The 25,779-nt window shown below is 42.3% G+C and overlaps 2 protein-coding genes across 3 annotated transcripts in view; one reads left to right on the top strand and one right to left on the bottom strand.

Moving 5' to 3' along the window:
* Positions 1-25,779, bottom strand: part of CFAP61 (cilia and flagella associated protein 61) — a 419,682-nt gene that overhangs the window by 384,895 nt on the left and 9,008 nt on the right. The gene's annotated exons all lie outside the window — the stretch shown is intronic.
* LOC126067799 (28S ribosomal protein S10, mitochondrial) lies at positions 14,560-19,966 on the top strand. Its single transcript, XM_049870051.1, has 2 exons — positions 14,560-14,572; positions 17,847-19,966. The coding sequence occupies exons 1-2, from the start codon at positions 14,560-14,562 to the stop codon at positions 18,458-18,460; spliced, it is 627 nt and encodes a 208-aa protein (XP_049726008.1). The 3' UTR covers positions 18,461-19,966.

The following is a 25,779-nucleotide window of genomic DNA, read 5'->3' as shown; positions in this document are numbered from 1 at the left end:
AATTTGAGAACCACCCTTAATACCACCTTCAGAAACAACCAATCACTGTCAATATTTTGATGCCTCTTTCTAGACATTTTTTTTTTGAGGGTGGCGATACATTGAAATATACCTTGTTTGTTTTTAAAAATGGAATCGCACAATCTATATTATTTTTAACCTACTTTTTTCTGCCTGATGGCATATCATTTTATGAAAGCCATTGGCCAAGCAGTCTTTCACATGCATGCACTTCCTATACTTTAACAATTTTCAAAAAGATCAATCCACTTTTTATTTAAATGAGTATATTTTAGCAGCAAATTTACATCTCCAACATAAAAGAAAAACCAACATCTCTTGCCATAAAGACTAGGTAACCACATAAATAAAGACATAACTTTAAAAAAGATGCTCATGCATGTATCAAGAAAAATCCACCTTGGGTACCACCACGGGTAAGGGCATCTTTTAGAAACATGCTAGGGATGTCAATCTTGGTGCTTACTGCTACCATCCCCTCACAGGATCACAGGTAACCATGTGTGATCACACTCCTGAGCCACAGCTGGCTAAACCAGGGGTGCATGTGGCCCAAGGGCCCCGGCCAAGCAGTGGCTATCATCAACAGGGAGCAGCAGGCTGTCCTCTGAGTCCCAGAATAGAGGATCCACACAGGGGACCCACACAGAGCATCCCACACATTGTTGGGACGCAGCCCCAAAACGTCTCCCCTTCTGATTCATGGAGCACTGTCCCTCCGCTTCCCTCACTCAACCCATGAGGCAGCTCCCCTCAGCCCTCAGTCCCCCAGAGCTATGACCCATAGCTCCAAGCTGAGAGTCTTCACTCTTAATTATCAGATGAGGAAATGCCCCAGTGCAGGGCCACCACATCTCAGCTATGGCGGTGATGGGAGGGGGTAGGGTGGGAAGGGGAGGAAGACGACAGGAGTTAGGGACAGGGCAGCCACACTCCCCTCAAGAAGTAAGGGCAAAATGTGTCCTTGGAACCCATTCTTGAAATGTATTTGTCCACGGAAAACTTAAGATAAATGGTAGTTGGGTTCTACAGTACAATTAGCATAATATTATACCACACAGACATTATGGATAAAATAAGTTTTGTGGGTTGGCAATAACTCTGTTTCTTTAGGAAAATGCACTGTAATTTCCAAATAGCTGATGGTAAAAATTAACTTTTGTAGCATTAACCTTCTGTATGTATAATGCTACAAAAGTTAATTTTTACCATCAGCTATTTGGAAATTACAGTGCATTTTCCTAAAGAAATACCTCCTAGCCATATGCCCTCTACGAGGCAGATACAAACCACTATGCGAGTGAAGGAGGGAAAGAAGAGGGACAGAGGGTGAAGGCAGAAAGCTACACTGTTTTAAAGGCTGGGTTTTTAACTATTCTTTGTAATAAGCCAAATTTAAACCAAAGGAGCCCTATTAAAAATATGTACATATATGTATATATTTCATACAAAACATGTTACAGCTCAAAGCTATCACCAAGCCACAGAAATTAGAGCTCTTTGCACTAGAGTAATGTCTCATTCACTGAATTCGTTCAGAGAATTTTCTAATTCGGACAAAACTTATCTTATTTCACCATACTGGACGAAATCTTGATGAAACACAGCCCACATTTTCTGCTTTGTTAAACAGAGTGAACAAAACAGAGCTCAGTGTTCCCTGCACGTCCAGCCCACTGAGTAGCGGGTGGGTCTCCACCTTAGCAGGCTGCACTGTGATCTCTGTCCACAGAGAGGTGGGTTCTCTTAGCCCTTTCCTCCTCATTTCCTATCCCTCATCACTACTTACCTCCCCGCCTCCCAAAATTTAGCAGGATTTTTAGGCAAGGTCAGTTTTGTTCACTCCTGCGTCCCTTTGGCCCTGAGTAGACGCTCAATAAAAAAATAAATAAATAAACTAGGAAAGAAACCAGCATTTTAGAAGTGCCTGCAAAATAAGTCAGTAACCCTAAAAGTTGGTCTAGTGACGAACAGAGCTACCGAATATGAAAATGAAAGATGACACGGGCTTTGCACAGCTGTTTTGGAAGCTCAAAGACATTAATAAAAACACAAATGTGCTTTTCCTTCTGAAATTTGCTGGCTTCCAAGGTAAATCACAACCTTTTCAGTCACAAGGATTCCATTTAACCTAAATTGCTTTCACTACTTCCCTCCCATATGACATAGTTACTTTTCATATCTGCTGATTCAGAAAGTACATAAACACATACACACCTGAATGTGAGGTACCTGCGCAAGCACTCCAAGGCTCAGCAAGGAGCACGCAGCTTACATATAGAAACACAGGCTGCCAAAGGCAAACTTTCAGATGCAGTCGATTCTCGTTACTCCCATGGTTATGCTCTAGTGAAGTTGCTCCAAACATAATGAATACTGAACCACTGCTCCTCGGGGAGCCTAATCTACAGGGTTAGCTTCCCGCGAGCCTCTGGTCCCAAGGAATTCATCAACTGATCAATATATAACTTTGTTTTATGTGTGTTTCTGTTTAAAGACACCTCATTTAATGTATATTGCTGATTCATTAACGGCAAACTCGTGGCGAACAGCACTATAACTCAGGCCTGAATGCAGCTTATCTAACACACGTATTTTCTCTGTAAAACACATCACAGCCTTCTTGCCATCAGGAATGCTAGATGGCACGTCAGTACACACAAGGGCCATTTCAGCCAGAGAAATTCTCAACAAAGAGCACAAAAATGCAAAAAACATGGCACTAAGTAGACTGCAGAAAAGAACACGTTTGCAGTATGAGCACTGAAATAAGAAAGGGCATCGCCTTGGTCGGCCTCAGCTGGAAGCGTGTATGCCGGCAACTCAAAATTTTCACCACTCTTCACAAGCCCACGGATGACCGTGAAAATGCTAGATTGATTTCGGGGTTCCAATAAATTTTAGCAAGTGGAGAATTCACAATTAAGAAATCCACAAAAAATGAGGATCAAACGTAATTAGTAAGTGACCATACATAGGATTTGAGAAAATACATTTGTGCAAGCTTTTTGGAGGGGGGAAAAAAAAAACCCTGTATAAAGTTTGTCACCCCTCTCTCTACGTTTCATGTTCTCAATATCCCTTGATCAGGATCTGCCCCTGAAGGCTGAGGGAGAACTAGCAATCACACGGACAGCCCAGTCACCTGTTCTTCCTGCTCAAGTCACGCGTGACAAACTTCATGCCTAACAGGGCACAGCTCAAAGCCGTGTTTGTTGACAAGGTGTGCTCTATGATTTACTTATATGAGGAATTCATTTACATGGTAAAGATTATACAGAAAAACACAGAGTGCAAGGCCCCAGCTCTGTCCCCTACCACGCTTCCCCACCTCAGAGGCAGCCACAATGTTCTGCAGCATGTTGTTTCCTTTAACGACATACACTGAAGAGAATTCCATCTCACTTCAGAAAATGGTGTCTAATTCTTTTCTTTGGCTGCAGTTGCTGAGGAAGGAATAGAAGGAGAATAGAAAGCTCTCCTCCATGTGACCCTAGTCCTTGTGAAGGGTCACTCTCCTCAGACCCAGACGCCACACAGGCACAGCCAGAGGACAGGGGAAAATCCCACAGGCACCTCCTAGGCACAGGCACTGCACAAGTATTTTCATTTTCCCATTCAACTTACAAGTTAGATGTCTTGGGCTGCTATAACAGAAATACCACAAGGGAACAGCTTTAACAAACAAACAGAAGTTTATTCTCTCACAGTTTAGGAGGCTAGAAGTCTGACAAATTCAGGGTGCCAACTCTAGGGGAAGGCTTTTTGTCTCTGTTAGCTCTGGGGAAAGGTCCTTGTCTTCAATCTTCCTCTCTTGCAGGAGCTTCTCATCGAAGGGACCCTAGGTCCAAAGGATGCGCTCCCCTCCTGGTTTTCCATTCTTGGTGTCATGAGGTCCCTCTGAATCCCTGCTCACTTGTCTCTTTTATATCTCAAAAGAGATTGATTCAAGATACAATCTAATCTTGTAGGTTGAGTCCTGCCTCATTAACATAACTACCTATAATCCTGCCTCATTAACAACATAGAGGTGGGATTTACAACACATAGGTAAATCACATCAGATGACAAAATGGTGGACAATCACACAATACTGGGAATCGTGGCCTAGCCAAGATGACACACATTTTGGGGGGACACAATTCAATCCATAACATTACATATAATTGTCCATTTCACAGATGTGGAACCTAACCCTTCTCATTGTTGTTAGATGCCGTCGAGTCGGTTCCGACTCCTAGCAACGCTATGCACAACAGAACGAAACACTGCCCACTCCTGAGCCATCCTTACAATTGTTGTTATGCTTGAGCTTACTGTTGCAGCCACTGTGTCAATCCACCTCGTTGAGGGTCTTCCTCTTTTCCACTGACCCTGTACTCTGCCAAGCATGATGTCCTTCTCCAGGGACTCATCCCTCCTGACTATATGTCCAAAGTAGGTAAGCTGCAGTCTTGCCATCCTTGCTTCTAAGAAGCATTCTGGTTTACTTCTCCTAAGACAGATTTGTTCGTTCTTTTGGCAGTTTGTGGTATATTCAATATTCTTTGCAAATACCACAATTCAAGGGCATCAATTCTTCTTCAGTCTTCCTTATTCATTGTCCAGCTTTCACATGCATATGATGCGACTGAAAATACCATGGCTTGGGCCAGGTGCACCTTAGTCTTCAGGGTGACATCTTTGCTCTTCAGCACTTTGAAGAGGTCCTTTGCAGCAGATTTACCCAATGCAACGCGTCTTTTGATTTCTCGACTGCTGCTTCCATGGCTGTTGATTATGGATCCAAGTAAAATGAAATCCTTGACCACGTCGATCTTTTCTCTGTTTATCATGATGTTGCTCATTGGTCCAGTTGTGAGGATTTTTGTTTTCTTCATGTTGAGGTGCAATCCATACTGAAGGCTGTGGTCTTTGATCTTCATCAGTAAGTGCTTCAAGTCCTCTTCACTTTCAGCAAGCAAGGTTGTGTCATCTGCATAATGCAGGTTGTCAATGAGTCTTCCTCCAATCCTGATGCTCCGTTCTTCTTCATATAATCCAGCTTCTCGGATTATTTGTTCAGCATACAGATTAAATAGGTATGGTGAAAGAATACAACCCTGACGCACACCTTTCCTGACTTTAAACCAATCAGTATCCCCTTGTTCTGTCTGAACAACTGCCTCTTGATCTAGGTAAACGTTCCTCATGAGCACAATTAAGTGTTCTGGAATTCCCATTCTTTGCAATGTTATCCATAATTTGTTATGACCCACACAGTCCGATGCCTTTGCATAGTCAATAAAACACAGGTAAATATCCTTCTGGTATTCTTTGCTTTCAGCCAGGATCCATCTGACATCAGCGATGATATTCCTGGTTCCACGTCCTCTTCTGAAACCCGCTTGACTTTCTGGGAGTTCCCTGTTGATACACTGCTCCAGCCGGTTTTGAATGATTTACAGCAAAATTTTGCTTGCGTGTGATATTAATGATATTGTTCTGTAATTTCCACATTCGGTTGGATCACCTGTCTTGGGAATAGGCATAGATATAGATCTCTTCCAGTACATTGGCCAGGAAGCTGTCTTCCATATTTCTTGGCATAGACGAGTAAGCTCCTCCAGCGCTGCATCTGTTTGTTGAAACATCTCAATTGATATTCCATCAATTCCTGGAGCCTGGTTTTTTGCCAATGCCTTCAGAGCAGCTTGGACTTCTTCCTTCAGTACCATCGGTTCCTCATCATATGCCACCTCTTGAAAACAGTTGAACATTGACTAATTCTTTTTGGTATAATGACTCTGTGTATTCCTTCCATCTTCTTTTGATGCTTCCTGAGTCGTTTAATATTTTCTCCATAGGATCCTTCACTATTGCAACTCGAGGCTTGAATTTTTTCTTCAGTTCTTTCAGCTTGAGAAACAACAACCTTGTTCTTCCCTTTTGGTTTTCCATCTCCAGCTCTTAGCACGTGTCATTATAATACTTTGTCTTCTCAAGAGGCCCTTTGAAATCTGTTCAGTTCTTTTACTTCATCAATTCTTCCTTTTGCTTTAGCTGCTCGACGTTGGAGAGCAAGTTTCAGAGTCTCCTCTGACAACCATCTTGATCTTTTCTTTCTTTCCTGTCTTTTCAATGACCTCTTGCTGTCTTCATGTATGATGTCCTTGATGTCATTCCACAACTCGTCTGGTCTTCGGTCACTAGTGTGCAGTGTGTCAAATCTACTCTTCAGAGGGTCTCTAAATTCAGGTGGGATATACTTAAGGTCATATTTTGGCTCTCGTGGACATTCTCTGATTTTCTTCAGTTTCAGTTTGAACTTGCATATGAGCAACTGATGGTCTGTTCCACGGTTGGCCCCTGGCCTTGTTCTGACTAATGATATTGAGCTTTTCCATTGTCTCTTTCCACAGATGTAGTCAATTTGATTTCTGTGTGTTCCATCTGGTGAGGTCCATGTGTATCATCGCCATTTATGCTGGTGAAAGAAGTCGTTGGTCTTGCAAAATTCTATCATTAGATTTCCGGCATTCTTTCTATCACCAAGGCCATATTTTCCAATTACTGATCCTTCTTCTTTGTTTCCAACTTTCACATTCCAATCGCCAGTAATTATCAATGCATCTTGACTGCACGTTTGATCAATTTCAGGCTGCGGCAGCTGATAAAAATCTATTTCTTCATCTTTGGCCCTAGTGGTTGGTGCGTAAATCTGAATAATAGTCGTATTAACTGGCCTTCCTTCTACGCATATGGATATTATCCTATCACTGACAGCGTTGTACTTCAGGATAGATCTTGAAACATTCTTTTTTTATTTTTATTTTTTTTAACTTTTATTAAGCTTCAAGTGAACGTTTACAAATCCAATCAGTCTGTCACATATAAGTTTACATACATCTCACTCCCTACTCCCACTTGCTCTCCCCCTCTTGAGTCAGCCCTTTCAGTCTCTCTTTTCGTGACAATTTTGCCTGCTTCCCTCTCTCTCTATCCTCCCATCCCCCCTCCAGACAAGAGTTGCCAACACAATCTCAAGTGTCCACCTGATATAATTAGCTCACTCTTCATCAGCGTCTCTCTCCCACCCGCTGACCAGTCCCTTTCATGTCTGATGAGTTGTCTTCGGGGATGGTTCCTGTCCTGGGCCAACAGAAGGTCTGGGGACCATGGCTGCCGGGATTCCTCTAGTCTCAGTCAGACCATTAAGTTTGGTCTTTTTATGAGAATTTGGGGTCTGTATCCCACTGATCTCCTGCTCCCTAAGGGGTCCTCTGCTGTGCTCCCTGTCAGGGCAGTCATCGATTGTGGCCAGGCACCAACTAGTTCTTCTGGTCTCAGGATGATGTAGGTCTCTGGTTCATGTGGCCCTTTCTGTCTCTTGGGCTCTTAGTTGTCGTGTGGCCTTGGTGTTCTTCATTTTCCTTTGCTCCAGATGGGTTGAGACCAATTGATGCATCTTAGATGGCCGCTTGTTAGCATTTAAGACCCCTGACGCCACATTTCAAAGTGGGATGCAGAATGATTTCATAATAGAATTATTTTGCCAATTGACTTAGAAGTCCCCGCAAACTATGTTCCCCAGACCCCCGCCCTTGCTCTGCTGACCTTTGAAGAATTCATTTTATCCCGGAAACTTCTTTGCTTTTGGTCCAGTCCAACTGAGCTGACCTTCCATGTATTGAGTGTTGTCTTTCCCTTCACCTAAAGCAGTTCTTATCTACTGATTAATCAATAAAAAACCCTCTCTCACCCTCCCTCCCTCCCCCCCTCGTAACCACAAAAGTATGTGTTCTTCTCAGGTTTACTATTACTCAAGATCTTATAATAGTGGTCTTATACAATATTTGTCCTTTTGCCTCTGACTAATTTCACTCAGCGTAATGCCTTCCAGGTTCCTCCATGTTATGAAATGTTTCACAGATTCGTCACTGTTCTTTATCGATGCGTAGTATTCCATTGTGTGAATATACCACAATTTATTTACCCATTCATCCGTTGATGGACACCTTGGTTGCTTCCAACTTTTTGCTATTGTAAACAGAGCTGCAATAAACATGGGTGTGCATATATCTGTTTGTATGAAGGCTCTTGTATCTCTAGGGTATATTCCCAGGGGTGGGATTTCTGGGTTGTATGGTAGTTCTATTTCTACCTGTTTAAGATAACGCCAGATAGATTTCCAAAGTGGTTGTACCATTTTACATTCCCACCAGCAGTGTATAAGAGTTCCAATCTCTCCGCAGCCTCTCCAACATTTATTATTTTGTGTTTTTTGGATTAATGCCAGCCTCGCTGGTGTGAGATGGAATCTCATTGTAGTTTTAATTTACATTTCTCTAATGGCTAATGATCGGGAGCATTTTCTCATGTATCTGTTGGCTGCCTGAATATCTTCTTTAGTGAAATGTGTGTTCATATCCTTTGCCCACTTTTTGATTGGGTTGTTTGTCTTTTTGTGGTTGAGTTTTGACAGAATCATGTAGATTTTAGAGATCAGGTGCTGGTCGGAGATGTCATAGCTGAAAATTCTTTCCCAGTCTGTAGGTGGTCTTTTTACTCTTTTGGTGAAGTCTTTAGATGAGCATAGATGTTTGATTTTTAGGAGCTCCCAGTTATCGGGTTTCTCTTCATCATTTTTGGTAATGTTTTGTATTCTGTTTATGCCTTGTATTAGGGCTCCTAGGGTTGTCCCAATTTTTCTTCCATGATCTTTATCGTTTTAGTCTTTATGTTTAGGTCTTTGATCCACTTGGAGTTAGTTTTTGTGCATGGTGTAAGGTATGGGTCCTGTTTCATTTTTTTGCAAATGAATATCCAGTTATGCCAGCACCATTTGTTAAAAAGGCTTTCTTTTCCCCAATTAATTGACACTGGTCCTTTGTCAAATATCAGCTGCTCATACGTGGATGGTTCTATGTCTGGGTTCTCAATTCTGTTCCATTGGTCTATGTGCCTGTTGTTGTACCAGTACCAGGCTGTTTTGACTACTGTGGCTGTATAATAGGTTCTGAAATCAGGTAGAGTGAGGCCTCCCACTTTCTTCTTCTTTTTCAGTAGTGCTTTGCTTATCCGGGGCTTCTTTCCCTTCCATATGAAATTGGTGATTTGTTTCTCTGTCCCCTTAAAATATGACATTGGAATTTGGATCGTAAGTGCATTAAATGTATAGATGGCTTTTGGTAGAATATACACTTTTACTATGTTAAGTCTTCCTATCCATGAGCAAGGTATGTTTTTCCACTTAAGTATGTTCTTTTGAATTTCTTGTAGTAGAGCTTTGTAGTTTTCTTTGTATAGGTCTTTTACATCCTTGGTAAGATTTATTCCTAAGTATCTTATCTTCTTGGGGGCTACTGTGAATGGTATTGATTTGGTTATTTCCTCTTCGGTGTTCTTTTTGTTGATGTAGAGGAATCCAAGTGATTTTTGTATGTTTATTTTATAACCTGAGACTCTGCCAAACTCTTCTATTAGTTTCAGTAGTTTTCTGGAGGATTCCTTAGGGTTTTCTGTGTATATAATCATGTCATCTGCAAATAGTGATAACTTTACTTCTTCCTTGCCAATCCGGATACCTTTTATTTCTTTGTCTAGCCTAATTGCCCTGGCTAGGACTTCCAGCACGATGTTGAATAAGAGCGGTGATAAAGGGCATCCTTGTCTGGTTCCCGTTCTCAAGGGAAATGCTTTCAGGTTCTCTCCATTTAGAGTGATATTGGCTGTTGGCTTTGCATAGATGCCCTTTATTATGTTGAGGAATTTTCCTTCAATTCCTATTTTGGTAAGAGTTTTTATCATAAATGGGTGTTGGACTTTGTCAAATGCCTTTTCTGCATCAATTGATAAGATCATGTGGTTTTTGTCTTTTCTTTTATTTATGTGATGGATTACATTAATGGTTTTTCTGATATTAAACCAGCCTTGCATACCTGGTATAAATCCCACTTGATCAGGGTGAATTATTTTTTTGATGTGTTGTTGGATTCTATTGGCTAGAATTTTGTTGAGGATTTTTGCATCTATGTTCATGAGGGATATAGGTCTATAATTTTCTTTTTTTGTAATGTCTTTACCTGGTTTTGGTATCAGGGAGATGGTGGCTTCATAGAATGAGTTGGGTAGTATTCCGTCATTTTCTATGCTTTGGAATACCTTCAGAAGTAGTGGTGTTAACTCTTCTCTGAAAGTTTGGTAGAACTCTGCAGTGAAGCCGTCCGGGCCAGGGCTTTTTTTTGTTGGGAGTTTTTGATTACCGTTTCAATCTCTTTTTTTGTTATGGGTCTATTTAGTTGTTCAACTTCTGAATGTGTTAGTTTAGGTAGGTACTGTTTTTCCAGGAATTCATCCATTTCTTCTAGGTTTGCAAATTTGTTAGAGTACAATTTTTCATAATAATCTGAAATGATTCTTTTAATTTCATTTGGTTCTGTTGTGATGTGGTCCTTCTCGTTTCTTATTCGGGTTATTTGTTTCCTTTCCTGTATTTCTTTAGTCAGTCTAGCCAATGGTTTGTCAATTTTGTTAATTTTTTCAAAGAACCAGCTTTTGGCTTTGTTAATTCTTTCAATTGTTTTTCTGTTCTCTAATTCATTTAGTTCAGCTCTAATTTTTATTATTTGTTTTCTTCTGGTGCCTGATGGTTTCTTTTGTTGCTCAGTTTCTATTTGTTCAAGTTGTAGGGACAGTTCTCTGATTTTGGCTCTTTCTTCTTTTTGTATGTGTGCATTTATCGATATAAATTGGCCTCTGAGCACTGCTTTTGCTGTGTCCCAGAGGTTTTGAAAGGAAGTATTTTCATTCTCGTTGCTTTCTAAGAATTTCCTTATTCCCTCCTTGATGTCTTCTACAACCCAGTCTTTTTTCAGGAGGGTATTGTTCATTTTCCAAGTATTTGATTTCTTTTCCCTAATTTTTCTGTTCTTGATCTCTAGTTTTATTGCCTTGTGGTCTGAGAAGATGCTTTGTAATATTTCGATGTTTTGGACTCTGCAAAGGTTTGTTTTATGACCTAATATGTGGTCTATTCTAGAGAATGTTCCATGTGCGCTAGAAAAAAAAGTATACTTTGCAGCAGTTGGGTGGAGAGTTCTGTATAAGTCAATGAGGTCAAGTTGGTTGATTGTTGTAATTAGATCTTCCGTGTCTCTATTGAGCTTCTTACTGGATGTCCTGTCCTTCTCCGAAAGTGGTGTGTTGAAGTCTCCTACTATAATTGTGGAGGTATCTATCTCACTTTTGAATTCTGTTAAAATTTGATTTATGTATCTTGCGGCCCTGTCATTGGGTGCATAAATATTTAATATGGTTAAGTCTTCCTGATCAATTGTCCCTTTTATCATTATATAGTGTCCTTCTTTATCCTTTGTGGTGGATTTAAGTTTAAAGTCTATTTTGTCAGAAATTAATATTGCTACTCCTCTTCTTTTTTGCTTATTGTTTGCTTGATATATTTTTTCCATCCTTTGAGTTTTAGTTTGTTTGTGTCACTAAGTCTAAGGTGTGTCTCTTGTAGGCAGCATATAGATGGATCGTGTTTCTTTATCCAGTCTGTGACTCTCTGTCTCTTTATTGGTGCATTTAGTCCATTTACATTCAGGGTAATTATAGATAAATAAGTTTTTAGTGCTGTCATTTTGATGCCTTTTTATGTGTGTTGTTGACAATTTCATTTTTCCACATACTTTTTTGTGCTGAGGCGTTTTTCTTAGTAAATTGTGAGATCCTCATTTTCATAGTGTTTGACTTTATGTTAGTTGAGTCGTTACGTTTTTCTTGGCTTTTATCTTGAGTTATAGAGTTGTTATATCTTTTTGTGGTTACCTTAATATTTACCCCTATTTTTCTAAGTAAAAACCTAACTTGTATTGTTCTATACCGCCTTGTATCACTCTCCATATGGCAGTTCAATGCCTCCTGTATTTAGTCCCTCTTTTTGATTATTGTGATCTTTTACATATTGACTTCAATGATTCCCTGTTATGAGCATTTTTTTTAATTAATCTTAATTTGTTTTTGTGATTTCCCTATTTGAGTTGATATCAGGATGTTCTGTTTTGTGACCTTGTGTTGTGCTGGTATCTGATATTATTGGTTTTCTGACCAAACAATATCCTTTAGTATTTCTTGTAGCTTTGGTTTGGTTTTTGCAAATTCTCTAAGCTTGTGTTTATCTGTAAATATCTTAATTTCGCCTTCATATTTCAGAGAGAGTTTTGCTGGATATATGATCCTTGGCTGGCAGTTTTTCTCCTTCAGTGCTCTGTATATGTCGTCCCATTCCCTTCTTGCTGCATGGTTTCTGCTGAGTAGTCTGAACTTATTCTTATTAATTCTCCCTTGAAGGAAACCTTTCTTTTTTCCCTGGCTGCTTTTAAAATTTTCTGTTTACCTTTGGTTTTGGCGAGTTTGATGATAATATGTCTTGGTGTTTTTCTTTTTGGATCAGTCTTAAATGGGGTTCGATGAGCATCTTGGATAGATATCCTTTCATCTTTCATGATGTCAGGGAAGTTTTCTGTCAGGAGTTCTTCAACTATTTTCTCTGTGTTTTCTGTCCCCCCTCCCTGTTCAGGGACTCCAATCACCCTCAAGTTATCCTTCTTGATAGAGTCCCACATGATTCTTAGGGTTTCTTCATTTTTTTAAATTCTTTTATCTGATGTTTTTTCAGCTATGTTGGTGTTGATTCCCTGGTCCTCCAGAAGTCCCAGTCTGCATTCTAATTGCTCGAGTCTGCTCCTCTGACTTCCTATTGCGTTGTCTAATTCTGTAATTTTATTGTTAATCTTTTGGATTTCTACATGCTGTCTCTCTGGATTCTTGCAACTTATTAATTTTTCCACTATGTTCTTGAATAATCTTTTTGAGTTCTTCAACAGTTTTATCAGTGTGTTCCTTGGCTTTTTCTGCAGTTTGCCTTATTTCATTTGTGATGTCTTGAAGCATTCTGTAAATTAGTTTTTTATATTCTGTATCTGATAATTCCAGGGTTGTATCTTCATTTGGGAAAGATTTTGATTCTTTTGTTTGGGGGGTTGGAGAAGCTGTCATGGTCTGCTTCTTTAAGTGGTTTGATATGGATTGTTGTCTCCGAGCCATCACTGGGAAACTAGTTTTTCCAGAAAATCCGCTAAAAAAAAAAATGCAGTCAGATCCCTATCAGAGTTCTCCCTCTGGCTCAGGCTATTCGGATGTTAATGAAGCCGCCTGGGGAGGGTGGGGGAGGGAACAGAGAGATAGGAGAGTAGCACCTCAGAATATAGCCAGAGTTGCTTGTCTTGCTTGGAATGACTATTATATCTGAGATTCCCGCGGGGCGCGTCACCTATGTGTGCTGGCTGTGTAGAGATTGCCCCCGGGGGTGTCTGGCCTGCTGGAGTAAAGGTCAGATCCTCCGCTTCCAGCCCCACGCCCAGCGTCAAGGCTCCCCTACTGGGACGGTGCACTCCCGACTCCAAAATCAGTCGCTGCCTCCCGGGGACTTCTCGTCCCTCCAGCCGCGTTGCCATGCCGCCCCCGCGAACCAGTTGGGCCGCCTCCCGGGGTTAGTTCAGGTGGGTGGAGCAGGTCCCGTGCTTGTGCCATGACCGAGTGTCCCGGCTGGGATGCTGTTCTCCCCGCTCCAATACCAGTCGCTGCCTCCCGGGGACTTCTCCTACCGGCTGCGTCCCACGCTGCCTGCGCGACCCAACTGGGCCCCCTCCCGGGGTTAGTTCAGGGGGGTGGAGCAGCTCTCCGTGTTTATGCCGTACCTGTGTCCAGTCCAAATCCCGGCGGGATGGTTCCCTGGCTGGGACGCTGCTCTCCCCGTTCCAAGACCAGTCACTGCCTCCCGGGGACTTCTCCTACCGGCTGCGTCCCACGCCGCCGCGGAACCGGCTGGTCCCCCTCCTGGGGTTAGTTCAGGGGGGTGGAGCAGCTCTCTGTGCTTGTGCCATACCTGACTGGTACGCTGGCTCCAGGCTCTGAAAACAATCGCTGCTTCTCCGTATTAGTTCGTTCTCTGTCTCTAAATCTGTGTTTGTTGTTCAGGGTTCGTAGATTGTTATGTATGTGATCGATTCACTTGTTTTTCCGTGCCTTTGTTGTAAGAGGGATCCGAGGTAGCATCTGCCTAGTCCGCCATCTTGGTTCCGCCCCCTGAAACATTCTTTTTGATGATGAATGCAACACCATTCCTCTTCAAGTTGTCATTCCCAGCATAGTACGCTATATGATTGTCCGATTCAAAATGGCCAATACCAGTCCATTTCAGCTCACTAATGCCTAGGATGGAACCTAAGGCTTAGGGACATTAAATGACTTACACAGAGTCAGTCAGTTAGTAGTGGATTCATTCACTAATGCAAGAAGTATTTACTGAATACCTACAATGGGCTGAACATTGTTCGAGGCCCCGGGTTGAAAGCAGCAAACACGTAAAACTCCCTGCCCTCTCGGAGCTGACATTCCTGTGGATGGAGGAAGACAGTTAAAAAAAAAAAAAAAAGTAAAATAATAGGCTGTCAGGTGTTGGTAAATGCTATGGGGAAACATAAGGGGGAGAGGATGTATCGTGTGCGTGAGTATGTGTGTTTGTGTGCACACGTGTGGTGTGACTGTATTTTTAACAGGTTGCTCAACGAAGTCCTGGAGAAGGCAGCATGTGAACAGAAATGGAGAGGAGTTAACAGCAGGATAAGGCAACACCAAGGGCAGGGTCTGGAGCACAGACTTACCTGGGGTATTCCAGAGAAAAAGGGAGCCAGTGTAGCTGGAGGAAGATGAGGCCAGAAATGCAAAGGGTGCCACCCTCACCTCTTCTTCCCCCACCGGATGACAGCAGGCTTTGCAGGCCATCCTGGGATTCTCCCTTCTCCTGGGTGTGATGGGAATCCATTATAGAGGTTTGAACAGAGGAGTGACATGGTCCAACACGTTTTCAGAGAGTCAGTCTGTTGAGAGGAGGTGGTGGACAGGCAAGGGTAGAAGTTGGGAGGAAGCAGAGAGACCAGTTAAGGCCTGTTGCAATACTCAGGTAAAAGGTGTTAGTGGCTTGGACTCTACAAAGATGTAAAGGGAGTTCATCAGGTTTAAAGAACTATGCTAAACAACAACCTAAAGACAGATGAAGAAAAAAAAGATCTCTGGTTGTCTTAGTCTGGGTTCTCTAGAGAAGCAAAACCAGTGAAATGTATGTAAAAATACATAGACATTTACTTCAAGGAAGTGGCTCACGCAATTGTCAGAGCTGGCAACTCCCAAATTGTGGGTCCTGCAGCAGGCTGGAGACCGCTTCTGGTTCACAGGGTCGCGAGGGCTGGCGAATCCAAGATCTGCAGGTCAGGCAGCAGGCTATCCAAATTTCATGTTGCTCATTTCCTTAGCTTTCACTTAAGCTTCACCAGCTATTGATGTATGTTTAATTTGGCCTCGTGAGCTGTATACATCCTTCCGTGACCTCTTACCACATCTGTTTTTTAGATACATTTATGTCACTGCAGGTAACTGCACCCGACTCATTTCCATGGGTTGACTAGTATTCCATGGCGTGAATGTACCATAATTCACACATTCTACTGTAAATGATTATTTGGGCCAGTTCAATTTTTTTGCTCTAACAAATAAGCCTTCTCTGAACATTTTCCAGTTTTCTGCTATTACCCAGAATATTTTGTAAATGCGTCTTCATTCATTCCTTTGGTTTCTGACATAAAGAATATACCATCTGCAAATAGTGAGTTCCGTTTCTTCCTTTACAACCCTGATACTTTTTATTTCCTTCCTATTACAATAGCAAGGCTCTCCGGCTCAATGTTGGAAAATGGTGACGACCATCATCCTTACCCCGTTCCTTACATTAAAAGGAATTGTTAGTATTTCACCATTATGTATGGTGTTTTTTAAACACTGTTGTAGATCCTACTTCCTAATGTTTTGTTTAGAAATTCTGCATTTACGTTTATGAGCAAGACTAGCTATAATTTTTCTTTGTCCTTCGCCATGCATTGGCCACTCACCCTCCTTTCTTGTACTGCACTTGTCTGATTTTGCTCTTGTCTCTACCATGCTAGCCTCCTAACATGAGTTAAGGAGTGTTCTCTGCTTTCTGTTGCCAGGAAGTGTGATTCAGTTGGGATTTACCCAGTCCTTCAATGTTTGGTAGAACTGGTTTGTAAAGGCAATTGTGTCTGCTATGTTATTGGTGAGAGGATTTAAAACTACTGGTTCCATTTTTTTTTTTTTTAAACCGGGTTTCTTTGTTTTTTTTTGTTCATTTTAAGAAAATTTTCTAGGAATTTATTCTTTCCATTTACGTTTTCAAATTTACTGGCATGAAGTCTCTTACGCTGCTGTTGTTAGCAACCATCAAGACAGCCCCCGACTCATGGTGACCCAGGTGTTACAGAGTAGAACTGCTCCATAGGGTTTTCATGGTTGTAATCCCTATGGAAGCAGATCATCGGGCCTTTGTTCTGTGGAGCCACTGGATGGCTTTGAACCACCAACCTTCTGGTTAGTTCATGAGGAAAAGCTGCTTGTGCCACCAAGGCTCCTGGTGTCTTTCATACAGGTCCACAATCCTTTAAAGTGCAATTCCAAAATCCAAAGTCATGAGAACAGAAAGTTAATCTTGTAACTCAGTCGGCAGCAAAATATGACCTCAAGTGCCTTGAGATTACTTTCCAGTCTTTATTTCCCTCACTTCTGCAGAGTCCCACATTTTTCCCACAGAAATATCAATGTGTGTGATTATGGGGAGCCACCGCAGCCATTGTTGGTGGGGTTCAATAGTATTTGATAAACACACGGAACGAAGTTTGTAAACTCTGCATTCGGAAACACAGCTATCCCCAAAGGACTGTGTGTCATGCCCATGCTCTGCGATATCTGTAGTGTATCTAGAAATAGACATACCAAATGTTTTTTTGAGTCTTTTTTTCCTTAATCTTGTCAAAAGTTTGTTTTTCTATGTGTGTGTCTTTTTTTTAATTTTTAATTTTTAATGTGCTTTAAGTGAAAGTTTACAAATCAAGTCGGTCTCTCACACAAAAACTGATATACACCTTGCTACATACTCCCAATTGCTCTCCCCCAATGAGACAGCCCGCTCTCTCCCTCCACTCTCTCTTTTCATGTCCATTTCACCAGCTTCTGACCCTCTCTACCCTCTCATCTCGCCTCCAAGCAGGAGATGCCAACATAGTCTCAAGTGTCCACCTGATCCAAGAAGCTCACTCCTCACCAGCATCGCTCTCCAACCCATTGTCCAGTTCAATCCCTGTCTGAAGAGTTGGCTTTCGGAATGGTTCCCGTCCTGGGCCAATAGAAGGTCTGGGGGCCATGACTACCGGGGTCCTTCTAGTCTCAGTCAGACCATTAAGTCTGGTCTTTTCACGAGAATTTGGGGTCTACATCCCACTACTCTTCTGTTACCTCAGGGGTTCTCTGTTGTGTTCACTGTCAGGGCAGTCATTGGTTATAGCCAGGCACCATCCAGTTCTTCTAGTCTCAGGCTGATGTAGTCTCTGGTTTATGTGGCCCTTTCTGTCTCTTGGGCTCGTAATTACCTTGTGTCCTTGGTGTTCTTCATTCTCCTTTGATACAGGTGGGTTGAGACCAATTGATGCATCTTAGATGGCCACTTGCTAGCGTTTAAGGGTGTGTGTCTTTTTTAATTCGTTTATTTTTTATTCTTTTTGAAGAACTAACATTTGGCTTTGTTAATCCTCTACTGGATGTCCGTTTTCTATTTCATTCATTTCTGCTCTCATCCTTTATTGGCTCCATCCCGTTTTCTTTGATCTGGTTGCACTGTTCCTTTTCTAACTTAGAGGTCACCTCAGAATGTTAAGTTCTGCGAGCGGCTGTCGGTGCAGTGTGCCGGCGCCTTTGGCAGGGTTCAGGGACTTTTCCTGTGAACAATTCCAAGAGCAGTACAGCCAGGAATGGTGGCTTCCTTCTCAGTACCAATATGAAGTGGATACAGTTTTCAAACCTATACATTGATATTCCCAAGGATTTGACCAAGCCTACGATAACGATTTCTGATGAACCAGACACGTTATATAAGCGTCTGTCAGTTTTAGTAAAAGGCCACGATAAGGCTGTATTGGACAGCTACGAATATTTTGCTGTGCTTGCTGCTAAAGAACTTGGTATCTCTATTAAAGTACACGAACCTCCAAGGAAAATAGAGCGATTTACTCTTCTCAAATCTGTGCATATTTTCAAGAAGCACAGAGTTCAGTATGAAATGAGAACACTTTACAGGTGTTTAGAGCTAGAACATCTAACTGGAAGTACAGCAGATGTCTACTTGGAATATATTCAGCGAAACTTGCCTGAAGGGGTTGCCATGGAAGTCACAAAGACAAAATTAGAACGGTTACCAGAACACATCAAGGAGCCAATCTGGGAAACTGGACCAGCAGAAAAAGAAGACAGCAAGTCACCGAGCCTCAGCTAGGCCACTTGTGCCTGGGTTTGAAATGAGAACAGAGCTGATGTATGTGTTTAAATGAGATTGCTTGCAGCTGAGACAGTTTTGAGCCCACCTAATGCTCTGCTGAGCCCATAACCCTGATCAGTGGAGAGCAAGACGTGCAACTTTAATGATAGATTGGACTACAGTAGAATAACTGTGTTATCTGGGATTTTATACATGTCGTTACTTCAGATCTTATTTTAAGAAACGTGAGCAAACTATTTCGACTACTATAAGCCAAAAGAATCAGATTTTTATTGTATCAGTTCTTTCATCTGACAGTGAGTGTTTGATGTATTCCTCACATAAGGTTTTGTTGTTATCATTTGAGGTTTCTGGGAGGAATCTTTGGTAGTTTTGGTCAATTTACTGAGCAGTATAACTTTTCTTACCTACTTTAGTGACAAACTAGCATATGCTGATTTAGGAGTGGTGACCACCAATTTTACCGCATTTTAGCATTAAATTCTTGAAGTGAGTAGCCTTTGTGGCAGATCAGGCACATTTGTGATGTGCACTGAACTCTTCCTGTAGTCCAAGCCCTTACAGGACTGCCTGTGAAAGGGTCACTGTAATGGAATTTGAACTCTCAAGAAATGATTATTGATATCATTTCATTCATGCTGTGAGTCATTCATTCAACAAACTTTTATGTTGTGTTCTTTGCACCCGGCACTGAATGAGAAGTAATGGCTTTTGAAAATTGAGCAAGGCGCAGATAAATATATTTCCTGATTGTTTCTTCACTGATACCCATTGCCTTTGAGTCATAGCGACTCATAGCAATCGTGAAGGACTGCCCTATAGGGTTTCGAAAGAGCGACTGGTGGATTCAAACTGCCGACCCTTTGGTTGGCAGTCAGGCTCTCAACCACTGTGCCACCAGGCCTTCTCTTCACTGATAGAAGCCCTTTTCTTTTGGCTAATGGTACTCTTTTTGCTTGCAGATGTCTGTTATTCCATGAAATTAAACTGTAGTTAAAGCACTGAAAGAAGCAAGACAGAAAGGGCTGAAACAGCATATTAACCTCAAGGGAGCAATTCATTTCCTTTTTACAGCAGAATCAGGTCTGGGTCTTTTGTGGTTTCCTTCACAATTCTGGGGTAGTTAGGACTTCTCAGTTTTTCCCCCTTAAACTGGAGTGCCTGTAGTCTTCCCAGTCAACTATCAGGTATCAGTGTTTTGAATACATACTGCTTATGTATGAGATTTACATGACTGTCATTAACATTAAAAGAATAGCTGCCCTGTGCCCCATGACCTCATTCCACTAATAGCTCAGTTGTCGAGTGTCATTCGTAAAGGGCCAAAGCAGAAATCCCAAGGATAAGCCTCAGGATAAAAAACTAGTCTATGAAGCAAGAGTGGTATAATGGTAACTGTCTACCAAAGCAGCAATTCATGACACATTTTCATTTTAAAAGAAATAATAATTCTTTAAAAATGTAGACCCACACCTAAGCAGTTTTTTTTTTTTGTTTGTTTTTACAGACAGTATAAATCACTGTATTATACGAGGTTGATTTCTACGTACTCTGCCCTAGTAGCTTCCATGTGTGCGCCTTCAAAGGTGTGCATTTACCTGCAGCTGTTTTTAGACTAAAAACCAGAACCTGTAAACCAGATTACTTAGCCAAGCACTTCAAATTATATATCAAAATCTTGTTTTAATACATATATCCAAATAAACTGCACAGGACAAAAATAGTAGCATTGTTGCCTTGACAAAAGTTTTAGTTGTGTTTAAAACCTCCTGCTTGATATAAGCAAAGTCATTTCTTTATTCTGATAGTCTGAGAAAGTTTTAAAGAATGAGTCTCAATAAAATGCATTTTCTGAAAATTAGAATTAATGCCCAGGTCGGGGTGGAAGGTGTTGAGAGAAGACTGGACCTGACTGTAGAAAGAACCAGAAGGCAGGTAGGAAGTGAGATTATTTTTTATTGAGGAAAAGCCCTCAGTTCATTGTTCTCATATACCTATTTGACAAAAGCTTTAAAGTCAATGTAGAAATTGTAAAAAGACTTCAAAGCAGCTTAATTTCATCCCTCAATATTAAAGGACACCTTTTAAGAAGTAATTGTCAAATTAAATGTTGTTTCAAGATAAAAAAAAAAAAAAAAAGAATGTTAAGTTCTGGCCTTTCTTCTTTTCTGCTGTGAGCATTTATGGTTACAGGTTTCCTCTAAGATCTGCTGTTTTGGTCATCTGTCTCTACATAACAAACCGCTCCAAATTTAACGACTAAATTCCACCACTGTTATACTTGCTCACCTCTCTATTGGTTAGAAACTCAGACAGGGTACGGGGGGATATCTGCTGGGGTTAGAACCTTCAAGATGGCTTATTCACTCACCTCTTGTGCCTCAATTAAAACAAACAAACAAAAAAGATACCAGTTGCCATCAAGCTGATTTCAACTCCTGTCAACCCTATGTAACCCCGTGGGTGTCAGAGAACTGCTGTCCATACGGTTTTCCAGGCTGTAATCTTTTGGAAGCAGATTGCCCGGCCTGTCTTCTGAGGTGCTTCTGGGTGGGTTCAAACAATGCAGGGATTCCCTGTGCATCAAGTAGGGTGGCTCAAGTGGCTGGAACTGCTGACACAATGTCCCGGGGGCCTTGGTTCCTCCTGTGCTAGGTTACTCAATTCTCTGTGGAGTCACACTATTCCTCCCTTGTGATACGCCCTCTACACGTGGTTTCTCCACCTAGTCTCTCCAGCAGAGTAGCCAGGCTTTCTACACAGTAGCTCACACCTCCCAAAAGCCCAAAATCAAAAGCTACCAGGTAGGACTAGGATGAGGGGCACCAGGTTTCAAAATTTAAGGAGCGGCTCACTCTCAGGTTCACATAGGGTTGGCACCTGAATGCGAATACCCTGGATGCCTTGCATGCCTCACCCTAGTACCAGCCCTGCTGCCGGGCCACCTTAAGGCTTGGGCTTGGACAAGCACAGCACCACTTCCATCATATTCCACTGGTTAAGTCACAGGCCCAGCCCAGAATTAAAAAGTGAGGGCTACATCAGGGGGAAGACAACAAAGATACCTGGTGAACACAGGGAAGTATGGAAGCCTCCACTGTGATCAACTTCAACACTTGCTTTAGCAGTATTACACAAATTTAAATCTGTGATATTTTTATATTCATTCAGCTTTTAATGCATTCCAACTTCCATTTTATATCATTTTTGACCCATGATTATTTATAATTGCATATTAAAATTTCCAGACATATGGAGGTTTCCTGATTATCTTCTGGTATTGATTTCTAACTCCATTGCATTGTGGTCACATAATGCATTCTGTATGATACTAACCACAAAATTTTTTAGTCTATTTCATGGCCCTAGAGGCAGACACTCTTTAAATATATTTCCACGTCTTTTTGATAAGATTATGTATTCCCTAATATTGGATACAATATTCTACATATGTCCATTAGATCAAATTCTTTGTGTTGTTGTTCAAGTCTTTTATATCTTTACTGATTTTTAGTTTGCTTGATCTCCCATTTACTAAAAGGGGTATGTTAAAAGCTCCCACTATAATGCTGAATATGTTATTTCATCTTTTGGTTCTACCAGTTTTTGCTTTATGTATTTTAGGACTTGTTATTAGGAGCATACGAGTATAAAGCTATCATATCGCCCTCAACAACCTTGTATTATTATATAGTTGTCCTCTTTATTGCTAGTAATGCTTTTTGCCCTAAGGTATATTTTGTCTGATATTATAGCACCATTAGCTTTTTTTGAGGGTATGAGGTTTTGGCTGGCATATCTTTTTTTCCCAAAACACAGGCTTTAAAGCTTTCTAGATCTTGATGTCTTAGGTGTCTTTTGTAAATAAAATACGATTCCTTTTTGTTTTGTTTTTTTCATCCAATAGGCCTAAATTTATCTTTTAACTGGAAAATTTTGTCCAAATACATTTACTGTGATTACTGATACAGTTCAATTTCTTCTAGCTTATTATTATGTGATTTTAACATGTCTTATTTCTTCTTCTTTTTTTTCCTTGCCTTGTTTTAGTTGAGGGTTTTTTTTTTAATTTCTCATTCCATTTCTCCCTTTATAGATCAGAAGTTAAATTTCTACACCTATTCTTTTAATGATTATCCTAACCATGTTAACACACATTCCTAACAAAGTCTTTACTCTCTGTTCCAGTTATCAATTCATATGTAACAAACCACCCCAAAGCTTAGTGGCTTAAAAAACAATGTATTAGTATCTCTCATGGTTCTGTGGGTTGACTGGGTTCAACTGAGTAGCCTCTGCTTGGGGCCTCTCATGTGATGGCGGTCAATATCGCTGGGGCTGGAGTCACCAGAAGACTCAGTGTCTAAAACGGTCCACTCACATGGCTGGTAGTTGATACTGGCTACCAGCTGGGAGCTTGATGAGGCTGTAAAGTGAAGTACCTGCGTGTGGCCATGTGACTTGAGCTTTTAACAGCAGAACATCTGGCTTCTGAGAAGAAGCACTCTAAGAGACTTAGTAGAAGTTGCAGGACTTCTTATGAAAGGCAGGGCCATGATGGTGAAATAGTCAGACGCTTCATGTCATCCCTTTCGCAACAAAAACCCGAAAAAACAAGTGAACCAGATATGTATGACAAACTAGGAACCCTAAGCATCAAAGACAAAGCTGAAGAATCAGACTCAGTGACAGGTAGAAGAAGAGACAATTCAAATACAGAGGAAATGGAGAATTACAGATCCCAGCATCCAGCTAGCTGAATCGGCACAGCATGGACATATTCAGGCAAGCAACGGCATCCCAAGCTGAAACCCACCCCATCTGAGCACGAACGACTCTGCACGCACCTCCAGAACCAAACAGGAGTGATAGCAGACCTGCAAAAGTCAGGTGCATGCTCGCAACCCACCTCACGTGCCACAGCCCTACCTCCACCAGAGCTCCACAGACCGAGGAGCAGTCCCTTCCCCTCACCCATCCTCCTCCCTATTCTGACACCATTCGGCATCAACAAGTGCCCTAAGAGGGGAACTCATGGCCCCAGTCCGGAGGCACCCGCCGCTTCACCCAGCCACAGGCACAGGGGGTCCACAGGCCTGCAGCAACCTCCACCCCCTCCAGCCACCCACGCCAGTGCCTTGCTGGCCGACCCAGCACGGCAGGCCCTCGTTAGGACACAGCGGGCAGGGTTCCCAGCTGAAGCCTATTTTCACCTGCAGCACCCAAGTGGGAGCAGCAGGTCTGTGACATCTGACACTACCCTGCTCCCTACAAGGGGCCTCAACCACCCACACCAGGGGCCTGAGCGTCCGTGATACCACCCACTCCATCTAGCCGCCCACGACAGGGACCTGAGACCAGTGGCACCCCCCAATCCCTCCAGCCACCTGTACCAGGCACCCAAGGACTGACTGCACTACCCCCCACCCCAACGACGCAATTGTCGAAATGGTGTGGGGGTGGCGTCTGACCTGCTATAGCTTCACGGCGGGGTCGGGGAGGGGGAAGGAGAATCAATACCAACAGCCCCAGGCTGATTCCTATGAGGAGGAGGTCCAACATGCCTCCTCTATTCACCATCTTTACCATTCCTAACACCAGCCGTCCTTCCCACCATACCCTCTACTTCTCTGCTGGGTTTGATGATTCGTTGTGATGGCCACAAAGAACGCACAGACGATACTGATGATTATGGCGTTTGTTAGGGAAGTAACAGGTTACAATTCAGGCTCAGGAACGTTCAGGATACAGTTCGTCCATCAGGACTGCCTCTTTTCAGCTGTGCTCACAGGGACACCCCCCCCCCCACCCCCACCCCACCACCCCCCAGCCCTAGGCCTCTGTTCTGCTTAGGCAAGTGTTACAAAGCTCTTTTAGCCCCTGACCAATAAGTCCTCAGAGGCACCCTAGGCACTCAGCTTTCCCGCTTAGTGGGCTGGGAAGCCCACCATGCCATCGTTTCTCTGCCGCCGCTTCTCAAGAGCTCTCTCTCTCTCTCTTTCAGTCTGCTGGTTCCAGGAGCTTCTCATCGCTCTCCATTCCTGGCTGTTCTTCCTTGGTAGTGGTGGGGATCTTCTCCTTCCTGCCTCTGGGGTGGCTCATTTCAAGCCCAGCAGGATGGCAAAACTGACCAATCCCCTTGGTTGGCCACAATTACCCTGTTCACACAGTCCCACCCAATCACTTGGGTGGGATTATAACACCATGGTGAGAAAGTGCTCTAGAGGACAAGGGCATACCCTCCACTGGGGCAGCCGGTAGCCCCCTGCCTTGACCCCCACTACAGCCAGATACATGTTCCTGCTCCAAAAACCCCCATGCCGCCCTACCCACCCACGACCGTAGGTAGGAGTCTCTGCACCACACACTCAGTGACTAAGGACCCAGGCACCTGCACCCCGACCAACCAGCAAGCAGCAAGCAGCAGAGCACACATAAAACACCAAACCCAACGACCAGGGAGAATACCCCCACACCCACGCCCAGGTGACCAGCTGGACAGATTCATCACCTCACCAAAAACTGCCTACATCCCCATCAGCCCCGCAAGAAGAGTGAACAGACTCCCCAGTTCACACGCCAGTAGCTGCTGCGCCCGCTCGCATTTATTGCAAAGCTGTCAAAACAGAAGCAGGAGGTTTCTAGAACATGGCAAAAATCCTCAAAGAGAAAGTTGACGTTGGTTTCTGCTTACCCCCTGGATTTCCTGATTTCATTTTATAATGTTCTCTGCACAGTCCTTAAGTTGTGTGCGTATGTGTGTGGCACATGTGTGTGTGTGTCACCATTTCAGTTGTTTCCATCCAGAGGGAGTGATTAAGGTGTGTAATCTACCACAACGCCAATACTGAAATAATTTCATTGGTATAAATATTTTAAAAGCATTTTATACACATTGCTCTACTGCCCTCCAGTAAAATTATGCTAATTCATGACACACTCATCACTGTGGCAAACAGAAACTGCACACTTATAATGTCTTAGGCTGGTTTCAGTTTAAACATTACAATTGTATTCAACATAAAACTTTACGAAATCCAAAATGAGGGGCTTTTAATTTTTCAATAAAAATAATAAGGAACATATTACAAAATATTTATATTCTGGTGTTCAGAGAAGGTATAGGAGAACAAAGTTTAAAAAAAAAAACCAAAAATCCTAGCCTATTTTAAGTTTAGAAGCACACCATGCAGTGGTTAAGTGCAAAGCCAGGCTCTGCCGCTTGCCAGCTGTTTAACCTTGGGAAGGCCTCAGTTTTCACATCTATAAAATTGACATGACAGTGGCTAGCTCTGAAAGAAATCAGAAGGATTAAA

The sequence above is a fragment of the Elephas maximus genome, chromosome 25 (genome assembly GCF_024166365.1).
Source record: "Elephas maximus indicus isolate mEleMax1 chromosome 25, mEleMax1 primary haplotype, whole genome shotgun sequence".
In the NCBI taxonomy this organism is placed as follows: Eukaryota; Metazoa; Chordata; class Mammalia; order Proboscidea; family Elephantidae; genus Elephas; species Elephas maximus.
Note: the sequence above shows the minus strand (reverse complement) of the source record. Positions and strands in the feature narration are given on the sequence as shown.